General features: G+C 34.5%; 1 protein-coding gene and 1 pseudogene across 2 annotated transcripts; both read left to right on the plus strand.

Annotated features, from left to right (window-relative positions):
* Nucleotides 1–1251: 1251 nt before the first annotated feature.
* LOC143578512 (cytochrome P450 77A2-like) lies at nucleotides 1252–2936 on the plus strand. The gene has a single exon (XM_077062079.1). The coding sequence runs from the start codon at nucleotides 1427–1429 to the stop codon at nucleotides 2930–2932; it is 1506 nt and encodes a 501-aa protein (XP_076918194.1). The 5' UTR covers nucleotides 1252–1426; the 3' UTR covers nucleotides 2933–2936.
* A 1547-nt stretch (nucleotides 2937–4483) lies between these two features.
* On the plus strand, nucleotides 4484–11169 carry LOC143578508 (mitochondrial uncoupling protein 2-like; annotated as a pseudogene). The gene is made up of 8 exons (XR_013143281.1): nucleotides 4484–4631; nucleotides 5661–5879; nucleotides 5948–6026; nucleotides 6711–6844; nucleotides 6907–7005; nucleotides 7105–7209; nucleotides 10913–10987; nucleotides 11065–11169. The product of XR_013143281.1 is annotated as a mitochondrial uncoupling protein 2-like (transcript).
* Nucleotides 11170–14399: the final 3230 nt, after the last annotated feature.

Here is a 14399-nt window from a genome sequence, read left to right on the forward strand (position 1 = left end):
CTGCAAGGCGCAGGTTATTTATTTGTCGTCGTCAGTATCGTCCATTTGTGGTTAGTTTGCCTCCCCAACACACATTTTTTCCCTATTATTTTAAATATATGTTAATTTATTGTAGATGAGTGTTGACTAACTTATTATTATTTGTTTTGTTTAGTTTTGGTACTTTAACCCGGTACTAAACAGGTTTGCGTTCCGCCGCTACGCATATTTAATTTGCTTGACTACAAGTCAAGCATAGATAGAATATAGCCCCGTTGTAACGCGCTGGACACACTACCTAGTTATTTAATAACAAATTGTCTACCTACTGCCCAAGGCTTGTGCTTTGCCACACGCCCACACCCTTGCACACTTCTTCACACATAAAAAACGTCGATTCATCCACTGAGGATGATGTGATGTGCAATGTCCATAAAGGCTCAGTGTTAGTCTATTACACATGTTTTGTGTTCAAATTTATACGAAACCTAAATTATAATCATATAAACATGTAAAACCCCCTGGAACCCTTGGATTTATTATAATCCATGCCTTTTTTTTTCACAAAAATGATCTTCAATCCGGATAAAAGTTTCAACTTTCAACCACCTTTTAAGATACGTAAACTTGCCAATATTAAAGTAATGACTTACTTTATAAAAACAAGACATGTTGACCTGTCTCATCACAACGAGCAATTCAATCTCATTAATAGACAACGATGTTAGGTAAACCAATTGTCAAAATCAGATAATGTTTTCCAACAATTTTCATCAAAAGTAATAAATATAATTAATAAATATATTTTTTTTGTTGGAATCTTGTTGGAAAGTTGCAACAATTTTCCAACAAAAAAACATATTATCACTATTTTGTTGATAATTTGTTTGAAATACGTTGGAATTACTTGTAAGAAATTTGTAGGAAATTTTCATAGGAAGTTGCAACAGTTTTCCAACAAAAAAAAAACATATTGTCACTATTTTGTTGATGATTCGTTTGAAATCTGTTAGAATTCCTTGTAGGAAATTTGTAAGAAACTTTTGTTGAAAAATGACTTGTTTTCTAGTAGTGTTAACTTATACATTATACACTCACAAAACCAAACTTTCCCAAACATCTTATAACTTATAACCCATAAGTTATAAGCTATAATAAACTAAAATAAGGAATCCCAAACACCCCATAGTATCAACACGATTAATACATAATTAATTTCAGTAATTAAAAAAAATAAGAAATTTTGTTTTATTTTATCATAGTTAAAACAAAATTTTTACCTTTCACTAAACACACATTCCATGATTCTCATGCTATATAACCTTGACAGATGTTCACGTACTTACAAAAATACCTCAAACAGATTCGACACCTGTGAAAACACACACACACACACACACACACACTCTTAAACCCTACACACCACCATCACTTCATCCATTCATCAATGGAGTTCACTAACACCATCATCTTAACCACACTCACCTTCTTCGTATCCATCATCTTCACCCTCATTCGCGCTAAACCGCGCCTTAACCTCCCACCCGGACCACCCGGTTGGCCCATCTTTGGCAACCTACTCCAAATCGCCGCTTCGGGCAAACCGTTCTTCCAATATGTCCGAGAACTGTTGCCCGAATACGGTCCCATCATGACTCTCCAAATGGGAGCAAGAACCATGATCATACTCTCCCGAGCCGATATTATTCATCAAGCGTTAATTGAACAAGGCCATGTCTTTGCTACCAGGCCTCCCGAGAATCCGACACGAGTGTTATTCAGTTCCAACAAGCTTAGTGTTAATTCGGCATTGTACGGTCCGGTTTGGAGGTCGTTACGTAGGAATATGGTGCAGAATGTGCTTAGTGCTAGTAGATTGCGTATGTTTAGGAATGTTAGAATAATGGCTATGGATAAGCTTATAAATAAGTTGAAATCTGAGGCGAAGGAGAACGGAGGCGCGGTTTGGGTTTTGAAGAATGCGCGGTTTACAGTGTTTTATATACTTTTAACTATGTGTTTTGGAGTTGAGATGGATGAGATATCGATACTGGAAATAGACGAAATGTTGAAAAAGGTTTTGATGACTATCCATCCGAGGTTAGATGACTTTTTGCCACTCTTGAGGCCTCTGTTTTATAGGCAGTGGAAGCGAGCATCGCGAGTGAGAGAACTACAGCTCGAGATGCTGGCCCCGCTTATAGAACAGAGACGAAGAACTCTGGCGATGAGAGACCCTGCATCGCTGGAGTTATGTTATGTGGACACTCTGTTTGATTTGTCGGTGGAGGGGCGGGACCACCCACTGACAGATCCAGAGATTGTTACTCTTTGTTCAGAGTTTCTCAATGGTGGGGCCGACTCGACCTCCACTTTAATCGAATGGGCCATTGCGAGGCTAATCGAAAGGCCTTCCATCCAATCGCGCATCTACGACGAGATAAAATCGGTAGTGGGTACAAGCGGACGAAAAATTAACGAGAAAGACGTTGAAAATATGTCGTATCTAAACGCGTTTGTAAAGGAATTGTTACGAAAACACCCTCCGAGTTACATCACTTTGACGCATTCGGTTACCGAAGATGTAAAACTCGCGGGATATGATATACCGATGGGTAGTCACATTGAGATATACATTCCCGGGATTGGAGAGGACCCGAAACTGTGGACCAACCCGGATAAATTTGATCCGGATAGGTTTGTTTCAGGTTGTGAAAATGTGGATGTAACGGGTGTGTGTGGAATGAAGATGATCCCGTTCGGGGCGGGGCGAAGGATATGCCCGGGTTTGGGGATGGGAATGATGGTTGTGAGTTTGATGATTGCTCGGATGGTTCAAGAGTTTGAATGGAGGGTGTGTCCGGAAGATAGTAAGGTGGATTTTAGTGAGAAGTTGGAGTTTATGGTGGTGATGAAGAATAGTCTAAGAGCTATGATCATTCCTAGAGTTTGAGTTTGATGACAATTGTGGTTTAGCACTTTAGCATGAGTATGTTGTTTTGTGTTATCTTGTTGTTGGTTAAGTTGAATTGAGAAGTCCATTTTAGTATTTTACTATACTCGGATTAGGGAAATCAATGACCATAACCTAAATTAGTGATAACTAGTTTTTGTACTAATGCGTTAATAAGAAAATTTTACTAAGTGACACTAGAAGCCAGTTGCAGTGATAGCTATTATCGGTTAATTATGAGTAATCATATATAAATTAGTATACAAAATGTGATTGTCATCTTCTATTGGTTACACATAAGATGTAATACGAGCACACAAAGACCCCACATTTTTAAATTATAATTCATTGTGTGGTACAAAATCTTAATGACAAGTACTGTTGACGAATAGTACATTTATTTGAGACAAATAAATTTTCACAGTTAATATGTTTTAATAAACGAGGAAAATTAATGAAATATGCATTTAAAAGATCACTGACAAAAAAAAGAATATGTTTCAGTTGAGTTTTGGCGTTAAGGACGATGCTAAATTCAACACCAGATGTTCGTGGCATATGTTTAAAAGTCATTTTTATATGTGCATATATTTTAATATAAGTTGATAGGCATATCAACCACACGATTTTATATCCTAAAAGAATCAGCAACAATACATGAATGCATCTAATTTAAAGATTAATAAATTTGAACTCAAAACCTGAATCCAGCGTTTGTTTAAAAGCATGCTTTTATTTATTTTTAACAACAAACAAGGTTTTTAAATTTTTAAACAGACTATTAATTAAATTCACTACATCATGATACATTTATTTTTGAGTTTTGTTTAAAACAATTTTATAAAATTGTTATTATAAAAACAATTTTATCTTATATATTTATTTAACAAATAACCTTTCCAAATTCATATACATTCATAGTGGAAAAGCAGACATAAGTATAAAAGTTCCAAATACATATAATTCTTTAGTTAGTTTGCTCTTCATTTGTGTGTACTTTTGAAGAATTATGACAATGAAAGACTTGATATAACCATACAGGTCTTGTGCAAGGTTGTCAGTTCGAATCCAAAGCACACTCGGGTTTTTGTTCCATCGTGTGTTACGCTAGCGAGTTCTGATCTTTGGTAGCATAACGACTGTCAAGTGACAGCCAGCGGTTTGGTTTCCCAAGGAAACGCCAAAGTCAAACCAGTGTGAACCCGATCAGTGGCGGACCCAAGAATTATTCTCTTGGGGGTGACATCGGGACTTAACACTAATCTTAAGGGGGGCGATCAGGATTTTCACATACAAATAACACTACAAAAAGTTTTTGTCCGTCCCTAAACCCGATTAATACAACATAATCCGGCTAGAAAACTTCAATAAATAATAACATATTTAAAGAAACACACATTTTATTCATAAAGTAGATAAGTATAAAAATTCCAGGAAATACAGTGAATTAAATAAATAATAATACTTAAACCAACCTTCGTAGAGTTGTACAGTTGATGAACGAGGAATAGGATAACCAGCCAGCGTCACCGCTCCCAGTTGAGTCCACAATAAATGACAATCACTTTCCTTCGATCTAACGACACCAAAACCCTAGCTCTACCTCACCTCCACATCTCCTCCGGTTATGGCGGATCTCAGCCAGATCTCCTTCGCCGGAACCTTCTTCTGCAGCGCATTCGCCGCCTGTTTTGCTGAGGTTTATCTCCATTCCATATATTATTATTATTATTATTGGCAGAGTGTTAGATTTGAAGCTCGTAATGTTAGCAGGAATAATTTAATCGTTGAATGTGTGCATTATATCATATTCTGCATCTGCTGTGTTAACTGTTATGATGTTAATGTATTTAAGTGTGTTGATACGCCTAAAACGGTTAAATACTTAAATGAAATGTTGTTATTATAGGGAAGAGTAATTTAATTGTTGAATGTGTGTCTCATTTCGTAACCTGCATCTGTAATTTGTGTTTACTGTTATGATGTTTATGAATGTGTCAATGTATGTATGTATGTTGATATACGTAGAATAATTAAATGAAAATTTGTTATTCTAGGGAAGAGTGATGTAATCGTCGAATGCGTGTATCATTTCGTAATCTGCATCTGCAAATTTTGTTTATTGTTATGATGTTTATGCATTTAATTATGCTGGTATACGTATAAAAGTTTAAATGAAATGTTGTTATTCTAGGGCAGAGTAATTTAATTGTTGAATGTGTGTATCATTTTATAACCTGCATATGCAATTTGTGTTTATTGTTATGATGTTTATGCATGCAAATTTGTTGATATACCTAACAAAATTAATTGTAATATTCTTATTCTAGGGCATCTAAGAATTTTTTATGTTGTTGTAACTTGTAATGAATGATGTTATTGGAAATCATAAACTGACACTCTTAGCTATGTGTGTTAGGCTTTATTACTGAGCTTGTTTTAAAAAAAGACTGGAAGATATACACAAGAAGGTGAAACTATAGGTGCAAATTTTGACGAGTCGATTTGGTTTTTGGTTTATGTATAAGATGTCAAAACAGTTGAAAGCCACCCAAAGTGTATTGTTTATTTAAAAGAAGTTAGATTCTTATTGTAATTTGATAGTATATTGTAATCATAATCTTTAAAAGATTGCATTCTTCACTTGGAAAAGCAATATTTATAGTTTTTCAGTACTTAGTTAGAAAAAAATGTTAGCATTTATTTTGGATTTCCTAATTTTGTGCAGCTATGTACAATCCCTCTCGACACTGCTAAAGTTCGACTTCAACTCCAAAAACGAGCAACATTAGGAGAAGAATATGGTACATAAAAGTACAAGGGCCTTTTAGGTACTGTTGCTACTATAGCACAAGAAGAAGGTTTAATTGCACTTTGGAAAGGTATCATACCTGGATTACATCGCCAGTTTATATATGGAGGCTTAAGAATCAGTTTGTATGAGCCTGTAAGTATCAAGTATCCAGGTTATCTGGTTGGTGATTCATTTAATATAATATTATTATTGTTATGCAGGTGAAGGCTTTTTGTGTTGGTGGTAATATGCTTGCTGAAGTTTCATTATTTCAGAAAATACTTGCTGCTTTGATTACAGGCGAGTGATTTTATGATGTTTTTCTTTTGAGGTGGCACTTGTATTTAATTTACTCCTTTGACTTGTTCTAGATAAAACACTATCCAGATCAATCCATTTATAAAGTTTATACAAATTAACTTTTACCTTTTGTCTTCATTACTTCTCTCTAATCTTGGTTATATCACCTTATACAATCTTCTCCCTGGTCTTTAGGCCTGTAAACGAACCAAACATGTAGTGAATCTTTCGGTGAAAAGTTAGTTTATTTAATAAACAAACGAAAATGAACAAGTTTTCTTTACATTTCGTTAAACGAGCAAACATGAACACATGTCTTGTTCGTTCATTTATGTTTGTGAACATTCGTTCATCTAAGTTTGTTTATGTTCATTAGTTTATGTTTGTTTAAGCTCATTCATTTACGTTTGTTAATATACTCAATTAAACTTTTAGGCCCATTACAACTTGGTCTAGGATGATTAACTTGGTTTTAACTCAGTTATGTTCATTTATACTGTTAACAAACATAAATGAGCATTAACAAGGAAATCCTGGTTGAGTGGTTGTTTATTTGTTCGTGTGTGATCATTTGTTTGGTTAAAGTTAAACGAATGAACACGAACATGTTCAGTCCATGTTTGTTGTTCGGTTTGTTTACAAGCCTACTAATGTTGATAAAGACCATTGTTTCTCATCAAACAGGTGCTATAGCAATTACATTGGCTAATCCAACCGATTTAGTGAAAGTACGCCTTCAAGCTGAAGGTAAACTACCACCTGGCGCACCACGGCGGTACACTGGTGCTTTAAACGCGTATTACACCATACTTAAAGAGGTAACAGTTTGGGCTACTTTTGGCCCGTTATATAAGTTAACAAATTTGAGATGCCAAAACAGGAAGGGTTAATGGCACTTTGGACTGGTTTGGGCCCAAATATTGCTAGAAATGCTACTGTTAATGCTGCAGAACTCGCGAGTTATGATCACGTGAAACAGGTTTGAATTGTGTTAACTATTTTACTTATGTGTCTGAATATGGTGTTGTATCTACTTGCTTACTCGTTTGTATTATTGTTTTTGGTTCAACTTTTGTAGTTCGTTTTGAAAATTCCGGGGTTCACGGACAGTATATTCACACATCTACTCGCCGGTTTAGGTGCGGGGTTTTTTGCAGTATTGATCGGTTCACCTGTTGATGTGGTAAAGTCACTGTTTAGTGTTTATATGGATTGTTCTTTTTTCAAAGTTATTAATAAGGGAGAATGTCATATATACCCCTTAAACTTAATAATATATCATATATACCAGTAGAAACTTGATGAAACATCATATATATACACCCAACCCAAACATAGTCACATAAATCACGGTGCGCTCCGGTTCGGGTACGTGGTTCGCTAGGCTAGACGAATTCGATACGAAGGGGGGCAGGTTCATTTCGTTACAAACCGGTACGGTGTATCACATAGTCCGGGTCGCTATATGTCTTAATATTCTTATGCCTATTGTAATACACTAATACAAACAAAATCTGGAAAAGGTTCAAACTTCAAAACAAAATCTCCATTACTAATATAGTGAAGGTACTACCATACAAGAACAAAGTTACAAGGTAGAAAATAAGTTCAAAATCAAAACATAATAAGAAAAACTTTCAAAACAGATTCTGCAAGTCAAGAGGCTGAATCTAATGAAAACAGAATCTGCAAATCAAAACAGATGCTACAAATCAAGTGGAAGAAATTCCTTGTGACCTTTTGGTACAAATCAAGAGGCTGAATCTAATCTTGCCTTTTTCCTCTCCCACTTTCAACCCCTTCGTGGCTTCGTCATCAAGATCATCTCACATCATTTCCTCCAATCTAGCACTTGAGCTTTCTATGTAAGCGCTTTCCGGTTCATATCCCACTTTTTGTGTGGGCCAGATTTATAAGATTCTGTAAAACGCGATTGAAGCCCAATGTTCGAGTGAATAAACACAAGTTTATCCGCTCTCTTGGAATTTAAACGATTCCGCTTCACACCATGGATATAGGAGTATGTACTCCAATTTCTCTCGGCCGAAGAACTACTAATTGGTTGGGAAAAAGCTTTTTTTGCTACTTCGGCTAGTTCGTGTGTCTCGGATCCGTACGCACTCCACCAATCAATTGCATCCATAGTGACAACACCGGCTTGCGTTGCAGCTCTTATATATATTCCTTTCTTCGTATGAAAAGTTGCAAATTGTTGTTGCAACAGTTGTTCAGCCTCATTTTTAGATGTTCTTTTAAACGCCTCCATAACACCAAGTGTAACTTCCTTGTCATTGTTAGGAGCTTTTCTAGGCTCTCCACCGGGTGCCAACTTCTCTAAGTAGTATTTATCATAAAATTTAGGACTTAGAGCAAAGCCTAAGCAATGAAGAGGGATTGCCATTTTCTCCCACCGAGCCACGACAATCTTATTAACTTCAGGGAAATAACTCGAGAACTTGTTTTCCATCATAATATCTTTGATTTCACCAACCATGTTGTCCATTTTCTCATAAATTCCTCCCATTCTAGGACCTTCACAAAATTTAATTAGCAAATAATTTGGTTTGTGATGGCTAATATGTTCTCAACACCTTCCCAAAACAAGTCATCGTTAGTGGTCTTAGCCACATTTTCCCCGGCTGTTCGACTATTTTCGTGCCCACTGCTCATCATTTCCCTCCTAGAATTGAGGACAGTTACTGTTGCTAGTGCCTCCCGACATTTCAATAACTTTCTCAAGAGAATATAATGTGATACAAAACGAGTCTTTGCAACTTTCAATAATTCAAACTTTGAGTTTTCTTTGAAAATTGCTAACGCATGAGTGTGATTAAGGAAATACTTAACAACAACCTTACCTCTTTTGTAAGTGTCAAATATCCAAAAAATTGCATTTGCATTGTCTTTAAAAATAAGACTTAACGTGTGTACGCAACAAGGGAACCAACATATATGTGGATATACCTTCTCGATCTCTCTTCCGGCCGCCTTCAAATTCGCCGCGTTAGCCGTCACAACCGATACAATTTTCAAAGAAAACTCAAAGTTCGAATTATTGAAAGTTGCATATTCACTTTTTGCATCACATTATATTCTCTTGAGAAGGTTATTGAAATGTCGGGAGGCACTAGCAACAGATACTCAAAGTTTGAATTATTGAAAGCTGCAAAGACTCGTTTTGTATCACATTATATTCTCTTGAGAAAGTTATTGAAATGTCGGGAGGCACTAGCAACAGTAACTGTCCTCAATTCTAGGAGGGAAATGATGAGCAGTGGGCACGGAAATAGTCGAACAGCCGGGGAAAATGTGGCTAAGACCACTAACGATGACTTGTTTTGGGAAGGTGTTGAGAACATATTAGCCATCACAAACCAAATTATTTGCTAATTAAATTATGTGAAAGTCCTAGAATGGGAGGAATTTATGAGAAAATGGACAACATGGTTGGTGAAATTAAAGATATTATGATGGAAAACAAGTTCTCGGGTTATTTCCCTGAAATTAATAAGATTGTTGTGGCTCGGTGGGAGAAAATGGCAATCCCTCTTCATTGCTTAGGCTTTGCTTTAAGTCCTAAATTTTATGATAAATACTACTTAGAGAAGTTGGCACCCGGTGGAGAGCCTAGAAAGGCTCCTAACAATGACAAGGAAGTTACACTTGGTGTTATGGAGGCGTTTAAAAGAATATCTAAAAATGAGGCTGAACGACAACTGTTGCAACAACAATTTGCAACTTTTCATATGAAGAAAGAAATATATATAAGAGCCGCAAAGCAAGCCAATGCTGTCACTATGGATGCAATTGATTGGTGGAGTACTCACGGATCGAGACACCCGAAGTAGCAAAAAAAGTTCTTTCCCAACCAATTAGTGGTTCTTCGGCCAAGAGAAATTGGAGTACATACTTCTATATCCATAGTGTGAAGCGGAATCGTTTAAATTCCAAGAGAGCGGATAAACTTGTGTTGTTTATTCACTCGAACATTAGGCTTCAATCGCGTTCTACGAAATCTTATAAATCTGGCCCACACAAAAAGTGGGATATGAACCGGAAAGCGCTTACATAGAAAGCTCAAGTGCTAGATTGGAGGAAATGATGTGGGATGATCTTGATAACGAAGGGGTTGAAATTGGGAGAGGAAAAAGGCAAGATTAGATTCAGCCTCTTGATTTGTACTAAAAGGTCACAAGGAATTTCTTCCACGAACCCGTACCGGAGCATACTGCGATTTATGTGACCATGGCCTTGACATTTTATATCAATAATTAAGTCAATATCCTGTTATGATTTCTACTCGTACTTATACTTAGAATTTTTCACTAGTTATAATAAATAGAATTATTTTTGTTAAAGTTTGTTACCAGTACAATATTAAGCATGTAGACAAAACAACTCACACCTGATGAGGAAATTCAAAATAAAAAACATTTGGGACGGGTATGTTTCATCTTTTAAAATATTTTCCATCAAGTTTATAAAAATATGAGAAAGGTTAAACACACTTGATTTTTATGAAGTATGTAAATAACACTTTCCGTCCTTTAAGTTTATTCTATTTTCAGAAATTCTCATGGGTATATAGATTTAAAAGCTTTATAAGAATAAGAGTAAAATGGTCCTTTATTGAATCGTTTTTGATCAAATGGATAAATTTGATATTTTAACTAGTTTTTATGGGGATACATGATATTGGAAGTTTGTATTCGGTATATATAACATATATGATGTTTCAAATATTTTTAAGGGTATATGAAATTCTCCCTAAAAATAATGAATGCAGTAAATATGACTACAAGATCCATACATTTAAAGCAATATCTAACTGGTTCTTTTTTCTAATCTGTCTGATCTCTTGTCACATGCAATTTATGTTTTGGCAGGTGAAGTCTAGAATGATGGGAGAATCGGTTTACAAAAGTACAGTTGATTGTATTGATAAAACCTTACGAGTCGAGGTAAAGTTATATTTGTCATGTTTTGAATAACCATATTCTGTTGTCATGTCGTGATTATTTGAGTTCCTGTTTTGCAGGGAGTCCTTGCATTTTACAAAGGATTCTTACCAAATTTCGGTAGGTTAGGATCATGGAATGTTATAATGTTTTTGACACTTGAGCAAGATCTCTTTAACAAATAATTTGTTCCAAAATTAAGATTTATTTATCAACATTGATTTTTTTTCAATTGCATTACAGGCAAAAAAAATATTTTCAGTATAGAATCCCTAAGTCCTCGTGTTGTTCGTTCCATTATTGCATTCTTTTGTGACGGTTCAGGTAATGCTATAGTTCATGTTGCCTCCTGTCATGGACGTGTAGTTCGATTTTTACATTCATATGGATTCAAGTGAGATATAAATTTACATATGAACTATCATTTGCTTTACGCAATATATACACCGTGTATTTACATTCTAAATGTATTTACGTTTTTTATATAATATATGATTATTGTGTGGTTAGTTAGCAAACAATGGTTTCATAAGAGATCATTCATTTAAATTGAAATTTAATATGATCCAACACACACACACACGATATATAAATATTATATAGTAGATTAGTATCATCCAATAAGTCTAATGATTTAGTTTTTAACTAGTGTTATACTGTTATAAGGGGCCTTTATCAAATACCACACAATAAAACTTAACAAATCTGTATGAATGAACATAGATGATTTTAATAAGGTATAAGCAAAAATGAATTTAGTAAAATTTAATAATTGGTTTGAGTCATGAAATTCAGTGATCACTTTATTTATTTTTTTTAACGGTCAACAAACACAGAATGCCTAGGTAATACGTACGATACACATGAAATTCAATGATCACTTTATCTTTTTTTTTTGAACGGTTAACAAACATATAATGCCTAGGTACCGTGCACGAGGTGAGCGGAAAACCGATTAATCGAAAAATCGAAATGAAACATTAACCGAGGGTTAATTTTTTGTTTTATTTAAAAGCTGAATTTTGAGTTTCGGTTTGGTTTTCCATTTAAAAAACGAACCAAATTGGTTGATGGTGATGAAGACCGGGAAACTTTGAAGATGAACAAGACGATGAATGAAGACTGTGACTAAACTTTAGTTTTTTTTATTATTAAAAACTGTTTGAATTTTAAACTCTACTAGTCTAACAAATTTGTATTCGTATGGTTTCACGCCACACACACCTATTTTTTTTATTTTTTTTGTATCTAATATATTTATGGTACTCTAATACGCTCTTACAAACTTAAAATAATCATCTTCATTTTTAATTTTTTTTCCGCAATGTCTACACATAATTGGACCCCCCCCCCCCCCCGACTATAACCGAAAATCGAACAATTTGTATATTCAAAAATCCGATGACTTCAATTTCAATTACGACATCATAGCCGTGCTAGCGCGACTAGCCCGGGTGGGGTTTGTCAAACCCAGTAGTACTACTCCATATAACCCCGCGATCCCATCCTATCGGTTCAAGGTAACGTGAGGACTTTAAGTGATATAAGGGCATCTAGTATAAACTTGTGATATATAAGAAACTACATAAATCCAAAACAAGTCGCTGCGTTTTCCTCTAGAAAACAGTATGTAAGTATATCCATGTTTTCTCCCCGAAAACAAGTATAGACAAATGTGGTGTTTTCAATCCAGAAAACAAGTAAGGAAAATGTTTTGTGTTTTCAATCCAGAAAACAAGTATATGAAAATAGTTGAGTTTTCAATCCAGAAAACAATGAGAAGTGTTTTGTGTTTTCAATCCATAAAACAAGTATACTAAAATAGTTTTGTGTTTTCAATCCAGATTACAAGGAAAATGAATGAACTCACCTAGTGTCGCGTGTAATAGACTTTTCTCAAAACCAAAAGGATGCACTTGACTCGCTAATCGTTACCTAGTACAAGTGTTTAAGTTATGCGAATGTGTTTAACAACAAATCACTCTAAAACCCGAGTACGAGCTCACACACAAACACAAACTTGACACAATAACTCTTTGGTGATAATAAGTAATGTCAATTGTACCAAAAAGTCTTAACATGTATCCACACACCATATCATGACAAATACACCAAACATTCATCATACAACTTAACTTATGATCATTCATTTCACAAGACAGATTCTAGCATGTACAAACTGATTTTGTTCACTATTCAAAACCTAAAAGATAAATTATACAAAATTTATCACAGTAGAATATACTAATTAGGTTTCTCAAACAATTTTTGTTATATTTTTATCATGTAAACAAAACGCACAATAATTCAATCATTGCATATAGGTACCAACAATTCAGCATCTTGCGCAAAAAAAAGTTGTTTCATGGTTCTCTCAACTCATTTATCCAAATTGTACAAGTCCAATTGGGTTGTCTTCTAGAATCATAATTATAAGTTCCAGAACTGGAACCAATCCATTTTAACTTTCCAATAAAGAGTTATGATGTTGGGAAGACATACCGGAATATGACTCCCCGTATAAGCTTTGACACATGTTTTTGTAAAATCATATAAACTATTCAAATCTTGTCCAAAAATTATAAAATTTACCTTTCAAGAAATTAGACTCAGAATACTATATCCTAGAACAAGAATCGATCAATAATAATCGTTTAACATCAAGTTACAAACCAATAAATAAACGAGAACGAATTTGTCAGCAAACAGTTATCATCAAAACTCAAACCCTAACATGTTTATGTCATCCCTAGGGTTCTAAATCATCAATTAACATTATAATCATCAAAGTTATAGAGATTGAACATCTAGGGTTTCATAATAACTCATCAAAACATAAAAATTGATACATAAAACTTACCAATTAACGTTAGGAATCGTGTGAATCACTCAAAGACACCTCTAATTGCAAGATTAAGATTGAATTAAAGGTGATTAGGGTTTGTTGGGTGTTTGACATCGTGAAAAAGAGAGAGCAAAGATGTGTTGATGGTTTTGGGATGGGAGTTAGGGTTTTGTTATTTTATTAATATTATATTTAATCATATTTACAAGAATGACTTTTTTTGAATGAGTTTTGGCTTTAAAAGAACCTTTTAACACCAAAATGAATTATAATCGAATCATTACGACCAAAACACTATCCGGATTTTATAAAAGTAAGGCCTCATTGTTACTTTATAAATTCTACTTTATAAAAGTTGAAAACGTATAAGTGACCAGATCAAAGTTTCACACAACAAGCTACAAACTAAACACATAATCATTTTGCATTTAATTTCACATAGATAATATTATCAACATATGATTGAGGTATTTTTTTATATAATAACTAATAACATGTTAAAAGGGATTACTGTACTAAATCGTGTAACACATAAAATCATCCAACACGTAACAATTATATTTGAATTAT

This window comes from Bidens hawaiensis, unplaced genomic scaffold (assembly GCF_021521415.1).
Source record: "Bidens hawaiensis isolate Kalapana, Puna unplaced genomic scaffold, B.hawaiensis_p1.1 tig00029282_1, whole genome shotgun sequence".
Taxonomy (NCBI): Eukaryota; Viridiplantae; Streptophyta; class Magnoliopsida; order Asterales; family Asteraceae; genus Bidens; species Bidens hawaiensis.

Excerpts from the sequence above, each read along its gene's own strand:
- LOC143578512 (XM_077062079.1), top strand. The coding sequence starts at position 1,427 with ATGGAGTTCACTAACACCATCATCTTAACCACACTCACCTTCTTCGTA.